This window comes from Oryx dammah, unplaced genomic scaffold, assembly GCF_014754425.2.
Source record: "Oryx dammah isolate SB20612 unplaced genomic scaffold, SCBI_Odam_1.1 HiC_scaffold_8, whole genome shotgun sequence".
Classification (NCBI taxonomy): domain Eukaryota; kingdom Metazoa; phylum Chordata; class Mammalia; order Artiodactyla; family Bovidae; genus Oryx; species Oryx dammah.
In genome coordinates this window covers 20394079-20409874 of record NW_024070192.1, presented here as the reverse complement: position 1 = coordinate 20409874, position 15796 = coordinate 20394079, and the positions used below count along the sequence as shown (strand labels likewise).

The window sequence follows — 15796 nt, the reverse complement described above, 5'->3', positions numbered from 1 at the left end:
GCAGAAGGGTGGAGGAGCCTGAGTGGGGTGGAGAAGCAGAAATAAGGCTTCAGAATAAAGCCTGTGTGTGTGTGTCCCATGCAGAATTCTCCCTGCATGTCAGCCTGGAACATGCTGCAACAAGCTGGCCCCAAAGCTCAGGCTGGGACTGGGTGGAGGCATTAGCACAAGCAGCAGGAAAGACTGAGCTAGCAGCTTTGACTCCCATATCCAGGGGGTTTCTGTGCGTTTATTAAGCACCTACTACTGGCTGTTTGGCACTGAGGATTCATCTGTGGGATACAGAAAAGAATCAGAAAACGATATTTACTACATTCAACTGTCTGTAAGGAGAATCTGGCCTCACGGAACAGAGAGGTGCCTAGGCATAAGGGATGATAGTCCCTGTGATCAAGTCCCTTCTGGAACTTGAACCTGAAGGCAAGACCACAAGACCTTCCTACCCAGTCCCCTGCCTCCAAGCTTTAAAGGCACGGATTTCTCTGACAAATCTCCAGGAAAGGCTATTCTCCAGCCTCCCTTATATGAATACCCTTGTGTCCTTATTCCAACACTGGTAAATTCCTTCTGGTATCTAGCTTCTGTTCATGTCCCTGCAATTTAAACTCATTTCTCTCACCCGGGGCTCAGTGGAAGCAGAGTCCTTGAGCCACTAAGAACACATATGGTTAATTCAACTTGGAGATTTCTGGGACCTCAGAGTAAAGAAAGAAAGGGCATCAAGTGGCCCCTCCCAAGTTGCCCCAGAGACAGGAGTTACTGGCAAAGAAGGATCCCATGAGGGGAGTTGGCGGGGGATCGGGAAATGCTTTTCTGGAGGAAGGTGACCATCTCACTTCCTCTCAACCCCCAGGAGGCCTCTGGGCCATATAAGGAGGTGCAAGAATCTCTGTTGTCTGTTCACAATCAGCCCTTTCTCTGTGGGGCCCCTTCCCCAGACAGAGGCAGGCAAGACACTTAGATCTACACACCATGTTGCACACACAGACAAGCTTCCATGCTCACATCTCAGGGACATATACTCCCGGGTACAGATTCAGACACACGAACCCCGGCCACATCAGCACTCTCAAGGATGGCCACCTTCACAGACAGACACCAGGTGAACAGATGGGACACTAACCTTCAGGCTCATGACTGTCCCTTTCCACCACCCGGCAGCTCTTCCCAGCAGTGGAAAAGGAGCACAGAGAAGTAGAAGTCATTCCCAGTGGCAGACTGGAGTCCCAGCCAACTGGGCACAGCCATCTGTAGACCTAGGGAGGGAGCCTCGACCCTGGGTCTGGTCCTTCTGGGGTTGCGCCCCTCCACACAGGGCCAAAGGAACGAACTTACACAGAGTTCACGCTTCTCCCTTAGAGACCACACTCCAGGTATTTGTCCAGCACTGACCCTGCTTCTGGGCCTGTGGGTCTCTTGCTTGGGCTTTTCCTTCTCTTCGGACAGCAGCACCGTGCACGGTGTGTGCTTCCTAGGCCAAGGGATGACAAAGGGGCAGCAATGGGAAAGGGGTGCACACAGAGGGGACGTGCAAGCTGAGTTGCCTACACCACGTGCTGGAGGCTCTTGGTGGTGTGGCAGGAGCCAGGGGTGTGAAGGAGAGGGGAGATGACCCAGGGGCTGGGGGCCAGGAAGGAGTTTTCCACAGGCTGCCGTATTCTGACAAAGCGTCAGAGGTCTCAATTACATCCTAGCTTTCAGGTCAGGGTGGAGGTATACTTGGCAAAGTGGACTTTTTTTTTTTTTTTTTTAAACAAAAGAACACTTATTCTTCTCCTTATTACAAAACAATACCTGTTAAGTATTAAAAAAAAAAAAAAAGAAAAAGAATCAGCTATATTTCCATCATAGTAAAATAATCACTGTTCATATATTGTTCCTATTTCCAGCATTTTCTCTAAGCATTTTCACATACCCATGTTTGTTTTTAATTTTAATTGGATTAGAGTTGATTTACAATGTTGTGTTTGTTTCAGCAAAGTGATTCAGTTATACATATACCTATATTCATTCTTCTTCCGATTCTTTTCCAAGTTATCACAGAATATTGAGCAGAGTTCCCTGTGCTATACAGTCGGTCCTTGCCGGTATATCTTTGAAGAGTTTTCTTGCTTTGAACCTTATTTAGATCCATGTGCGCTGCTGCCCCGTCTGCTGGCGCTGGGTGAGGGGACTTGCTCAGGGTGACCCCGTCAGGTTTGGGGAAAGGGCAGGGGCTACAGAAGAGCCTCCCAAATGCTTCTGACTGGAGTGGCCCAAGCCTCGCCAGGAGGGGCAGTAGGGCCGGATGGTGCAAGGCCCCAGAGGTGAGGGCGGGGTGCTCCTGTCATTTTTGCTGCCCTTTGTCCTTGAGGCGCCTGGAGGCCAGAGCCTGCCCACGGCCTGGTCCAGTGGGTGTGTGCCCAGCGCCAGGAGAGGGCTCTTAAATTACAGAGGTAGCTCCAGCCACACTTCTCGGCAAGGCGTGTGGGCGGGGATGGAATGTCAAAGGGAAAACAGGGAGACAAGAAAACAGATAGGATGGCCCAGAAATAGAAAAGGCAGGGCGAGATACCAGGGGCCCGCGGTGGTGAACGGAGAGACTAGAGGAGGTCAGGGCCTCTCCAGAGAATGTCTTTCTTCTCCCTCCATCCCTTGGTGGTGGTTTAGTAGCTCAGTCGTGTCTGACTGTAGCCCTCAGGCTCCTCTGTCCATGGGATTCTCCAAGCAAGAATACTGGAGTGGATTACCATTTCTTTCTCCAGGGGATCTTGCTCACCCAGGAATCGAACCGGTTTCCTGCACTGCAGGCAGCTTCTTTACCGTCTGAGCTACAAGGGAAGCCCTTACCTACCCTCAACCTCCTAAGGTCTTCAGGAGCCCAACAAGGTGGGCCTCAAGCATCAGGATTCTATTCTGGAGCTGAGTCTCCCTGGGTCTCTGAGCAAACCCCTCCCTGAATGGGCTGGGCGAAGGGAGGGGGCAAGGCCTTGCCGCTTGAGTCACCCCACTTCCTGCTCCTGGCCTGGGTGACTCCAGCACAGGCTGACACAGCTGGGGCCCCACCCGCCCTGCCAGCCTGCCTGCCCCTCCCTCGCTCAACAAGCCAGGAGGGATGCCTGCCCCGACAGGTGCCCTTCCCACGCAGAGGCCACCCCTCCCCTGCCTACACTCATGCATGTGTGTGAACACACACACACACACACAGAGCAGGAGTTTCTCCCCTACCTGTTAAGAGTCCTGGGGGAGAAGGAGGACTTGAGGCAAACCTTGGGATTAGAGAGACACCCTGGGGGAGGGGTGGGGTGGCCCAGGGCTGGCCGGCCCTCCTCAGGGGTCTAAATCAGTAACCTCCCTCACTTCCCCTAAAGCCTCTAAGCAGGTGACTCCACAACCCACAGCCATTGATTATGCAGTTTATGCAGAGAGACCCTTCCCCAAACTCCTCCAGCCCTCTGGCCTTCCCAGTCTCCCAGCCCTGGACTCCACCTCGCTGGGAACTAGAGCCAAGGTTTGGAGGCCCCCCAGCCTGGTACATTAATGCCAGCTGCCCTAGCCCCATCCAGCAGCCACCAGGGAATTTGAGAGTTGAGATCCTTGAATATTTCATCAGCACTTCAGCCTCCAGTTGAAGAAGCATGCAACTTACAGCTCATGGATAATTTATGACTCTTGCACAGAACCTGGAAGCGGTGAGGGGGAAGGGCAGGGAGAGTGGGAGCCAGTGAACCCTGGACCCGGCCGTTGATGATGGTGCCTGAGAAGCCAGCTCCACCCAGAGTATGTTTTGGGGGCAGGAGAAGAGCACCAAGGCCAGGGACATTTCCATTTTTGAGGATTTCAAGGTATTACCAAAAAAAAAAAAGGGTTATCAAAATAATTATGTCTAAAAAAAAAAACTGGAAAGTGTTAGTCGCTCAGTTGTGTCAGATTCTATGCAACTCCATGGACTGTAGCTTGCCAGGCTCTTCTGTTCATGGAATTCTCCAGGCAAGAATACTGGAGTGGGTATCCACTCCCTTCTCCAGGGGATCTTCCCGACCAAGGGATCGAACCCAAATCTACCTGCACTATAGGCAGATTCTTTACCATCTGAGCCACCAGGGAAACTCAAAAGGTTAAAGTTATGTGATAAGCATTTCCTGACTTGATTTCTGTCTCTGTGTACACAACCTCATTTGGAGATAACAAAAAATTTTAATGAGATGTCCTTCATGGCTGTGAAGCCTCCAAAAAGCCCCCTGCCCCCCACATCCACCTGGGGCCAGGGAAGGAGACCAGACTCCCGTCAGCTAGACTGACTGAGCCTCACTTCTTCCCTGGTGGCTCAGATGGTAAAGCATCTGCCTGCAGGAGACTTGAGTTCGATCCCTGGGTTGGGAAGATCCCCTGGAGAAGGAAAGGGCAACCCACTCCAGTATTCTTGCCTGGGAAATCCCATGGATGGAGGAGCCTGGTAGGCTACAACCCATGGGGTTGGAAAGAGTTGGACACAACTGAGTGACTTCACTTTCACTTTCACTTTCACTCCTTCTTAGCCTCTTCCTATAGGAAAGCCACCAGGATTTAGTCAAATGCTCAAAACAAAAGGAAAGAATTTCGAATGGTCACCACTTATCTTGCTCCAGGACTATAACATAGCACTCTTATTAAAGGAGGGCTGAAAAAAATGACTCAGAACAGAAGATGTCAAGTTCTCCTGGCCTCTTCTTTACCAAAGGACCTACCACAGTGAGTTCGGCAGATACAGAGGATCAGGTATACATGGCAGGAAGGGGTAAGCAAGCTATGTCCTCCTCTTACCTCAGTTTCTCCACCTGAGTCATGGGCATGAGTGGTGCTCCCACCCCAAAGGCTGTTTGGGGGTCAAATGAGATGCTATCCGGATTCCCCGGCGCCAGCTGGGACCCAAGCAGGTAGTGATTATGGGGTGATGTGTCCACAGTTTATATTCCTAATCCCCAAGCCATCTTGGAGTTTGATCATGCAGTCCTGGGAGCCCAATCTAGTCTCCCTGGGCCTCAGTTTCCTCCATCCAGGAAATAGGGGCCATCTGCTGGAGCCATGAAGGCCCCTGAGTGGGGAAGCTTCGTGGGGCTTGGACCCATCATTCTTTGTCCCCGTCATTCTTTGTCCCCAGGGAAACCCTACTCTCCCAGAGAAAAGGAACACTAGGGTGAGACTTCAAGAGCTATTTCTCAAACCTAAGCAGGGAATTTTTTCCATTGGAATTTACAAGAATTTGGGGGGATCCCATGGGACTCCCCCTCCCCACCCCCACCGACCCTGGCCATCATTTCTCCAGATTCAAAAAGAGGCTGGTCTAAATGACCCGGAGCTTCCCTGGATAGCGCTAATGGTAAAGAATCTGCCTGCAGGTTTGATCCCTGGGTCAGGAAGCTCTCCTGGAGGAGGAAATGGCAACCCACTCCAATATTCTCGATTGGAAAATCCCAGCAATAGAGGAGCATAGGCTGCAGTCCAGGGGGTCACAGAGTTGGACATGACTGAGGGACTGAGGGCACACACACTCTGAGCAATCCCAGCAAGTCTGTGTGATGATCCCAGGCCCACTAACATTTGGTCCAATCTAGGGAGCTGACCATCGGAGAAGGCGATGGCATCCCACTCCAGTACTCTTGCCTGGAAAATCCCATGGGAGGAGGAGCCTGGTGGGCTGCAGTCCATGGGGCTGCGAAGAGTCAGACACAACTGAGCAACTTCACTTTCACTTTTCACTTTCATGTATTGGAGAAGGAAATGGCAACCCATTCCAGTGTTCTTGCCTAGAGAATCCCAGGGATGGGGGAGCCTGATGGACTGCCATCTATGGGGTCGCACAGAGTCGAACATGACTGAAGTGACTTAGCAGCAGCAGCAAGGAGCTGACCAGGGGAAGTGGCACCCAGCTATGGAATCAGGCCCAAGAGTGAGGCTGCCTGGTCTACTTCCTCCCCTTCCTCCCTTCCTCCCTACCCCTCTCTCCTCCCCTCTCTCCCTTCTGGAACTCTCTGCCTCCCTCAGCTGACAGCCTAAAGGGATAGAGAGACCAGAGCGTTCTTTCTCTAGCTCCCTTCTCTGAGCAACATGGATTTAGGGAGAAAAGTTGCAAACCCAGCTCAGTCACCCCTCTCCCAGAGGAATCTTGGGCAGGTTGCTTCTCACTCTTTGGCCTCGTCTATGGCAGAAGGGAATTGCTATCTATGTTGCAAGACTTTTTTTTTTTTTGTATGTTCTGCATCTTCATTGCTGTGCGGGCTTTCTCTAGTTGCAGTGCGCTATTCCTCACTGCAGTGCTCGGCCTTCTCACTGTGTTGGCTTCCCTTGTTTCGGAGCACCAGCTCTAGCGCACAGGCTCAGTAGTTTTGGCACAGAGACTTGGTTGTTCTGTGGCACGTAAGATCTTCCTGGACCAGGACTTGAACCTGTGACTCGCAGCCGGATTCTTTACCACTGAGCCACCAGGGAAGCCCCTGCAAGACTGTTCTGAGGCTGTAAAGAACCTGCCAAGAGCCAGGCACACAATAGATATTTGATACATTGCAGCAGTAATTCTCTCTTCAGGATGGGGGCTTTCTGGGTCCAGGACACTTCTGCAGCATCTGAGTCTGGCCCTATTGTATGAGGTCGTCATCCCCACTGCCCTTTTGGCCACGTCTCTAACGTTATAGCCATTATGCTACACTTGGTAGGACGGCTGAGGTGCCCGCCTGGGGATTTGGGGGCCAGGGAAGGAGAGGGCCGAGGGAGATAGAGACGTGGAGGAGGCAAGGGCGAGGGCGTCTGGGCTGGGTGGGGTTGGAAGAATGAACTGCAGGGCCCCAGAGGGCCCACGCTAGGACTCACTGGAACTCGGTCTCACCGGTTTGGGAAGCTGGCTGGGCAATGGGGAGACGCTGGCATCAGAGAGAGGTGGGAGGGGCTGGTGGCTGCCTGCGATGGAGAAGCTGAGTAAGGCCCCCTGGAAGGGCAGGGCCTGGGCTAACGCAGGGATGGGGGTGAATGCTTCGAGAGGCGCGCCTTTCTGCTATGAGGGGACACACACACACAACCCCCTCATCCTCAGAGGCCACCCTTCGATGCACACAGACACACACATCAACACACTTTTTAAACTGCATTGCCCCCTCCCCCCTCCCAGTTCCCCTGATCCTCTCACCCTGCTCTATTTTTCCATCTCATTTATCTTAGCCAGATAACTCATTTGTATAACATTTATTGTTTATTACCTGTCTCCCCGAAAGGATGCAAGCTTCACGAAGGCAGGGTGCTTGGCTGGCTTTGCCCACTATTATATATGCTTAGCACCTACAGCGAATCCAGCATACAGTAGGTGCTCAACAAATACGTGATGAAGGGGCGAACAAACCCTCTCGAACCACAGTCGCGAATGCGCGCACCTTCGGGGACGCATGCGCAAACCCCTTCAGTCGCCCCCACTCCCCGCCCCGCGCCTGTTCTCAAGCTGCCACGGAAACTCTCAGACACTTGCATACAGGCACACGCTCACACTAACACAACACACAAGGACACAGAGCTTCTCGCTGTAGCCACACAGGCGCTTTCAGACTCACACCCAGCCCTCCGGATTCCAGAGCTAGTAGTCACTGCAGGCACGCTCCAGCTCGTCCCAGCTCCCCACCCTCCGCTGGGCCAGCCCCTCCCAGAAACAGGGGGCGGGGTCTCGGTGGAAGCTGACAACACAGCAGCTTGAGAGGGTGGGGTGGGGCGGGGCCGCCCTGGCACCTGGGAGCTCTCTGGAGACGCTGCCACTGCAGACTCACCTATGGGAGGGAAGAGTGAGATCACCGGCGCCTCCAGCTTTGACCCCGCCCGAGCTCCAGACTCAGACTCTGGCCTTCCTACCCTCATCTTCACCAAAGGCCCAGGGGCAGGGCATCCTCCTGGGTACCGAGATGGGCAGGAGCCCCGGCCAGGTCACCTGGCACATCTGGGCAGGGGTGTGGAGGCCGAGAACCGGGCTTACCAGCTTCAGCTCCACCCTCCAGTAGGAGGAGAAAGCTCCTCCACCGCCCTGCCGCTGGGAGACATGTGGGCAGTGGGGCCCAGTGTCACCTAGCTGGCCCCAGTCTAGGGTCCCTCCCCAGAGAGACCCCCTTTTGCCCCCACGTCCCTGCTCTGGAACATGGAAACATGGATGAGTGGAGACACTGGTGAAGCATAGGGCTGGGTGGTAGGCACCTCCAGATTCTCTGCCCACCCCGTACCCCCCACTCCCAGTCAAAGCAAGATTGGGCGACACGGTCTGGCAGCCACCACGAAGTCTCATGTTGTCAAGCCATGTTCCTAGGGCTCCTCTGGCCACTGAGAGGGCAAGTTCCCTTCGGCGTGAGCAGAGAGGGCAGGACAGCGCATGCTTGCTCTAGCTCTAAGGAATTTGGGTCAGCAAAAGCTTGGAAAGTAAAAACCGGAGGCAAATGTCCTTGGCCCCTTCCCCATACTTCCTGAGGGAAGTGATGAACTAGGAAAATACCGTACATCCCACCTCAGATATCTGAAACCGTCAACTTCCCAGGACTCACACAGAACTTCATCCTTACGCCCCCTAGCGGCAGATTACAGTCGCAGGCTGACGCTCCTGGCAGTCACAAACACCCAGGGTCCATAGAGGCCAAATTACGGCCCCTCACCTGTCTCCATATTTATTGATGAGGTGAGATGGGTGCAGAGCGGGGAGGAAGGACCTGCACCACTCTGCCCAAAGAAATCTGGACCCTAATTCTGTGATTCATTCAACAAGAAATGTTTATTGAGCACCCACTGCCAGTGTGCCAGGAACCAACCACGGGACTGCTGGTCCAGTGCTCTTCATGATGCCAGTTGCCCCTCTGCTGTGTGTGCAGTTCAGGCTGAGACTCAACTCAGGAGAGCTGGAATCTTCTCCAGGAGACTGTCCCCACTGGGTGGAGAGGACACTGGGAGGAGGACAGGCCTTCAGCAGCTGCAATACCACCATCCTGTGGTCCAGAGACCCAGAGAGGAGGCAGGAGGGGTCTGGGGAGCAGTGCTCACAGGTGGGACAGGATGGGGCCTGGTCAGCTCTGTCCATTTTACATGTTTAATAAATAGTTCTTGTTGGACCCAGGCTTCCCAAACTCTTGAGGGGTGCAGGGGGGCCTCTTCTCATGGTAATTCCGGTTCTGGCTCTGAAAAATGAAAGGAGAGGGCATTGGGGTTAGCCTTTCCATCGTCAACAGGCATCTGGGTGCTGTCCTGGGGACAGGTGGTGCAGGCAGGAGCGAGGGTCCTCAGGAACAGGTCTCAGCTGGCTCCTGCTTCAGGAAGGATACTCCCCTACCCCTCGACCAGGTGGGACAGGGGTTGCTAACAGGCCGGAAGTCCCCAAAGAAGGAGTACCAGCACCCTCTGCAGTCCAGTGCTCAGAGCCTTCTGTCCCTCACCTCCAGCCCAGGCTGTACCACCCATCCACCAGGTCTAGTCACTGACCAGCCTCAGCCTCGTCGCCCTTGGCATCTGGCTCCTGCCACCAGTCAGCATAGATGCTCTCCTCATAGTCGCCCTCCCCTTCAAACTCAGCATCAGATGGGGGCTTCTCAGGCTCCATGGGTGGTTCTGTCTCCTCCAACTCCATCTAGAGCAGCCCAGGATGGGTGGAGAAACCAGGTCACAACAGGCACAAACCGATATCGGCTCCCTTCCTGGCCAAGGGGCTCTCTCATCCCGTCTCAGTCCCAAACCCCCCCTTCCCAGCCTCACTCAAGATCTCACACAGAAATGACTTGAGGGTTTCTCCCAAAGTCCTGATCCCAAGCTGTCCCCTCCCTGAACTGATGCATGGGCTCCACCAGCAGAGCTTCAGGGTTGGTGGAAGCATCTCCCTCTCCACAGCCCCCCTTTTACTGTCCGCTCAGGCTGTTTTGCAGCCAGGAATGGCTTTACTCCCCTGTGCTCTTGTTTATCCCTCCAACACCAGGCATCAGCGCCAGGATGTGCCCCTTGATACTGATGCTGGGTCAGGAATGCCCCGAGCACCCAGGGCCCCAGGCTGACCTCTCTCATTGCACTACACTACCTGTGAGCTGCTTAGGTGAGGGGCTGTGCCTTTCAGCCCCAGTCACAAAGTCTGGCAAACAGCAGACAATAAATAATAGTAATCAAAATAGCTACCACCCCCTGAGGATCTACCATGTGCCAGCTGTACACCAAGTGCTTTACATCCTGGATCTCATTTAATTCTCACCATAGCAGTGTGAGATGGGCATTATTCTCCCCATTCAGTGGATGAAGAAATGGAAGTTTGAGAGTTACTTAAGCCTGGACTGGAGGCTGCCCAACTGGGATGTGTGGAGCCAAGTCTGGTGAGCACCAAAGCCTGGGGACTCACAGTGCAGACCCAGCCCCCTGTTTGACGAGGGGTGGGGGGCATGGGTACGTGAACAGTGGAGAGGATAGATGAATAAGTACTGGGCAGCAATGCCTCAGAATTCAGACTCTCAAACCCTCATTTAGAATCAATGTGATAACACACTGGGGGTCTTTCCTTCCCGGTGCACTGTGTTCATTCATTCATTCAGCGGTTCATTCAGATTCAGTTTCTGAGAGCCAGCCGTGTGCCGGGTGCTGTGGGAGGACTGGGAATAAGCTAGTTAAAGCTATGGTTTTTCCAGTGGTCATGTATGGACGTGAGAGTTGGACTATAAGGAAAGCTGAGCGCAGAAGAATTGATGCTTTTGAACCGTAGTGTTGGAGAAGACTCTTGAGAGTCCCTTGGACTGCAAGGAGATCCAACTAGTCCATCCTAAAGGAAATCAGTCCTGGGTGTTCATTGGAAGGACTGATGTTGAAGCTGAAACTCCAATATTTTGGCCACCTGATGCGAACAGCTGACTCATTTGAAAAGACCCTGATGTTGGGAAAGATTGAAAGCAAGAGGAGAAGGGGATGACAGGATGAGATGGTTAGATGGCATCACTGACTCAATGGACATGAGTCTGGGTAAACTCTGGGAGTTGGTGATGGACAGGGAGGCCTGGCGTGCTGTGGTTCATGGAATCACAAAGAGTCAGACACAACTGAGTGACTGAACTGAACTGAACTGAACTGTCCTGGAGCACAGTTCTCTAGGAGACTGGCTGGAGAAAGGGGTGGAGTGAGACGGATGAGGGCTGCAAATAACTCTGGTCCAGGGAGGCATGGAGGGTCATAATGGGCACGGCAAACCCAGAAGACAGAGCCAGGACATGTAGCGAGGGCTTCCTGGAGGAGGCACCACCAGACCTGGGTCTAGGAGAAGCGAGATTCAGACGTGTAGAGAAGTGGGGCATGGGAACCCAGAGCAGGGAGAGGAGGGCAGGTGCAAGCAAGGCATAGGTAAAACGCCGCTGCCTCACAACAGCTGTGGCTGGGCTCTGGCACAGCGGCCCACCAGGCCTGTAGGGCAAAGGCCCCCTTACCTCATCGTCTGACTGCAGGTACATGTGTGCGAAGTCTAGCAGCTCCCGAAGCTCAGCTGTCTGGCTGTGGTAGAGTCTGGCCTCCTGGGAGGAGGGAAGAAAAACAGGTGAGCCAGGCCTCCTGCTGCCAGATAGTGGAGAAGCCAGAGCTCCTAGACTCTGAGTCCTCTGGTCCTTTTCCAGCTCCAGGAGCAGGAAATGGGTGTCAGTTTACATGATGATCAAAAAAACTGCAGTTGCTTGATGCTGGGTTAAGAAGGATGCTGAGGGCTCAGTGAGAAAGAGCGCCTCAATCGATTAGCAATGTCTGCCACTGACAAGGAAACCGAGAGGTTTTTTTGCCAGTCATGCCCAGATTCCCAAGGGGTTTCGTCAGGTGGTTCAGGTTAGGAGGTCCCTGGGGAAGAAGGGTAAAAGCGAGCGGTGAGGGTGGGAGGAACAGGCAGGGACACACAGATACTTTTTACCTCCCACATCCGAGGTGCTGTGCTGAAGAGGTAGGCTGGACCACCCCCATTTTGCAGGTGAGGCAACCCATTCAGAAAAGGTCGGTAATGGGGGATTTCCTTGGTGGTCCAGTGGCTAAGACTCCATGCTTCCCATACAGGGGGCCCGGGGTTTGATCCTTGGTCAGGGAACTAGATCCCACATGCCACAACTAAGAGTTCATATGCCACAACTAAAGATCCCGCATTCCACAACCAAGACTTGGTGCAGCCAAATAAATAGGTAAATAAATAAATAAAAAAGATCAGTAGTGTTCTCAGGACCACACAGTTGGTGGGTCTGAACCTAAGACCCCAACCATAACCCAAATTCTTTCTTTTTATTTCTCATCCTGCCATTGGAGGAAGCCAAGAATTTTTAAAAATCAAATCACAGGTTCTGAGAACGCCTTGGCGATGCCCACCTCCCGGGGTTGGAAGTCCTCCTCCTCCAGGCCCCAGCGGGCCCTGTGGAAGCGGTAATACACCAGGTTCTGCTGCATGACATTGTCTTCCGGGTCGAAGAGCATGTAGCTGGCAGCACTGCGGGCGGCCTGGCGCACGTCGTTCACTGCAGGCAGAACAAGAGTGAGGAGTGGCCCCTGGCACGTCCCCCTTCTTCAGGGATAACCCTCACCTAACCCATCCCCAGCTCCCAATTTAGTCCAGTGCCCCTGGATCCCCAGCTGCCTCCCTACTCAATATCCTACTCAATAACAACACAAACTAGAGTGTACTGAGCAATTACCCGTTGCCCTGTGTAATTCACTTAAGCCTCACTGTTATTGTCATCCCCATATTATAGACAAGAAATCCAAGGCAGAGAGAGGTTAGGTAAACTGGTCAAGTTCACACAGCTGGAGAATGAAGGCACTGGGGAATCAGAGGCTGTTGTCCCAGCCTCCAACCTCTTTGCCAGCTGGACGCCAAAGGGTCTCCTGGCCCCTTGTTCTTCAGCTCTTCCTCTCCAACTCCAGCCTGTCTGAATTTTGTCATCTCTGAGTTGCAGACACCCTGGAGACTGACCTTCTTAGTCCCAGCTAAAATCTCCCTCAAGTGAGGAGAGCCTTAAGGCCTGGTGCTACTTTTTATTAGCCAGGTGACTGACTCATGGCCCCCTGCCCTCTATGAGCCTTGGTTTCCTCATCTGAAAAATGGGTCCAGTAATATCAGCTACTGGTGGTTTGTAAGAGGATCCAGTGAGATAAACAGATGTGGCAGGGCTCTGTAAACTGTTGAGTACTGTGCAGTTGTCGACTATCTCGTCCTTCACCCAAGAGGCCCTCGGAATTCTCCCCAGAGGCTGCTCTCAGCTTCTCACCTGCCCCCACCACCCTCCCATCGCCAGGGATCCTCAGTTCTGACTCGGTTTCGCCCCTAGTGCAGTGCTCCCCCTCGCCCCAAGCCCACCGGGAGGCTCACACTTGTAGTAGGCGAACTGCAGGTAGTGATACATGGTGGCCACGAACTTCTCCACGAAGTAGCCGCCCACATTGGGGGTCAAGTTGGCTTCACAGTCCACCTTACACTGCAGGGATTCTGCAAAGAGATCTTGCGGGGGAGGGGGAGGCAGCAGTGAGGAGCTGGTGTGCAGAACAGCTGCACCCTGCGGACGGGGATGATGCAGATGACCTCCAGCCCCAGATCTACCTGCTGATGTCACAAGACAGTAAAGTGACAAGATATGCTGGGGAAGTACTGTGGACTGGACTGACTTACCACCCCCACAGCTGACCTGCCACCCTAAAGCCACAGGAAGCCAGGGCTCTCGGGAAGAATGGCAGGTGAGGTGTGGAGGTGGACTAAAGCCCAGATATAGACGCTCAGGACAGTCCTTTCTGCCCCTGCTGATGGACTCCGCCTTTAGCCATCCCCAGACCAGCTGTTTCTGGCCTCAAACTGCTTTCTGCACACACCTGCTGGGCTGATTCCCACCTCAGCACTTTTGCACCTACATCATCCTCTGAAAGTCCATGGACCCAGCCTCTCCTGATCCTTTTGGGAAGTCACTCCTCGCTACACCCCATGCCTGGCACCTTGGACACTCTCCGCTGTGTCTCCTTCACCCAGGGTGGCAGGTGATCTGTTAGCCTCTGTCAGCCAACTGAAGGCTCTGAGGTCCGGATAACAACTTATGCCTGTCTGCCTCCCAAGCACTTAAGAAAGTGTTAGTCACTCAGTTGTGTCTGACTTTTTGTAACCCCATGGACTGAAACTCTCCAGGCTCCTCTGTCCATGGAATTCTCCTGGCAATACTGAGGTGGGTTGCCAGTTTCTCCTCCAGGAGATCTTCCCAACCCAGGGATCGAACCTAGGTCTCCTGCTTTGCAGGCAGATTCCTTACCGTCTGAGTCACTAGGGAAGAAGCCCTAAGCACTTAGGAGGCCTCTAGAAATGCGCGTGGAATGAATATTTGTGTCAAGGGGCCTTAGGAGTTCTGGGCCCTGTGGGCGTGAGGGATGCCCACTGGGGTCTGGGTGGAATGTACCTGCTATGGCTGGGTAGAAGTCCTTGAAATCCACCTGCTCGTGGGCCCCCTCGCAGCCAGCCAGACACCGGGCAAAGACAGCCAGGTACTCAGCCAGGGCCCGCTCCATGTCCTCGCTGCTCCCGCGGAAATCTCCGCTGTTGTAGAGCTTCACAGCCCGGAGGAACACCGCCTGGAGGGAGGGGACGCGCAGGAGGGTCAAGGGGATTCGAACACCTCCCCCTCCTCCACAGGCGCTATACCGGGACGCAACTCGGGATTCATGGAGTTACGTCTGGCCGGGTCCTACCCCCGACATCCCACCTCGTATGGCTGGGCCTCCAAGTCTGTGAGAGGCTCGTCGGCGGCGTCCAGTAGTCCGCGATAGTAGCTGAGATACTTGGCGGTGAGCTCATGCTTCGGGTTCCTCTGGAGGAAGGTGTAGGCCGCGGCCACCGCCTTCTCCAGCCGGTTAGCCTGCAGGGTGGGGACGGAGCGGGTCAGCAGAGCCGGAGTCCGCCACCCGGAGCGCGCGCGAGGGATCGGCGGTCGGGCTGCTGAGTAGAGAGCCGCGCTCTTCGCGACCCGACCGGGCAGCCGGCGCGCACCTTGAACTGAGCATAGTGCAGGTACTGGTAGGGCAGGCGGCTCTGGAAGTCGCGCAGCAGCTGGCGCGGCGGGTAGGGCACCTGGAAGGCGGGCAGAGAACGCTTGCAGCGCCGTAGGCAGGCGGCGCGCTCCAGGACGTGGCCGAAGAGCCGCAGCTCGCGGGCCCACTCGTCGCCGCCGTCGGGCCCGAGGGGCGCGGGGCCCCGGGGTGCGGCAGCGGGCGGCGCGGGGCCGCTGCAGTTGGCGTGGCAGAAGGCCTCGCTGTCCCGCAGCAGCCGGTGCAGCCGCAGCGCCGCCTCGAGGTAGCGCGCGCTCTCGCGCCAGCTCTCGCCCTCGTACTGCTCCAGCGCGTGCCCGTAGGCCGCGGCCAGGGGCATCAGGTCCTCCGGCGGGAAGCCCCGAAAGCTGTACTTCTCGTACTGCGCCCCGGCGCTGCCCAGCAGCAGCCACAGCAGCCCCCACGCCACCCGAGTCATGCCCGCTCCGCGCCGGCCGGCTCTCCACGCCGCGAGCAGGCGTCCGGGTCCCGCTGGCTGGCAGGCGGGCGGGCTCTGGGGCCGGGGCTTGGCCCGCTCGCCCGCTGGGTCTTAGCGCCGGGCACTGGGGGCGGGGAGGGGGGGAGAGGAGGGGGGGCGGCTGCGAGGCGGGGTGTGGCTTGAGTCAGATCCCCCAAGGGGCCGAGGGACCTCCGCTCTTTTCAGAGAGCCGACACTATCCTGCGTCCCTGACCTCCTGCCCTTGGGGGTCCTCCCCTCGGCAGATGGTGTGAGTGTGGGGAAGGCTTCCGGCCAGGATGGGGAGCCCAGAAAGCCCCTTCCACG

At 55.1% G+C, this 15796-nt stretch overlaps 1 protein-coding gene across 2 annotated transcripts; it reads right to left on the bottom strand.

The window, feature by feature from the left end:
* Positions 1-8727: 8727 nt before the first annotated feature.
* Positions 8728-15526, bottom strand: P3H4 (prolyl 3-hydroxylase family member 4 (inactive)). Of its 2 annotated transcripts, XM_040245312.1 has the most exons (8): positions 14975-15513; positions 14691-14843; positions 14388-14559; positions 13322-13450; positions 12325-12470; positions 11415-11498; positions 9448-9592; positions 8728-9146 (listed from the first exon to the last, which is right to left on the bottom strand). In XM_040245312.1, the coding sequence occupies exons 1-8, from the start codon at positions 15449-15451 to the stop codon at positions 9124-9126; spliced, it is 1329 nt and encodes a 442-aa protein (XP_040101246.1). In that variant the 5' UTR covers positions 15452-15513; the 3' UTR covers positions 8728-9123. The 2 variants fall into 2 exon arrangements, with proteins under 2 accessions (XP_040101246.1, XP_040101247.1); XM_040245313.1 differs by lacking the exon at positions 9448-9592 and having other exon boundaries at positions 14975-15526.
* Positions 15527-15796: the final 270 nt, after the last annotated feature.

Coding starts and splice junctions, on each gene's coding strand:
- P3H4 (XM_040245312.1), bottom strand. CDS start 15,451: ATGACTCGGGTGGCGTGGGGGCTGCTGTGGCTGCTGCTGGGCAGCGCC. Junction 14,560..14,690: donor TGGAGGCCCAGCCATACGAG/GTGGGATGTCGG, acceptor CCCTCCCTCCAG/GCGGTGTTCCTCCGGGCTGT. Junction 11,499..12,324: donor AGGACTTCCAACCCCGGGAG/GTGGGCATCGCC, acceptor CCCTCCTCCCAG/GAGGCCAGACTCTACCACAG.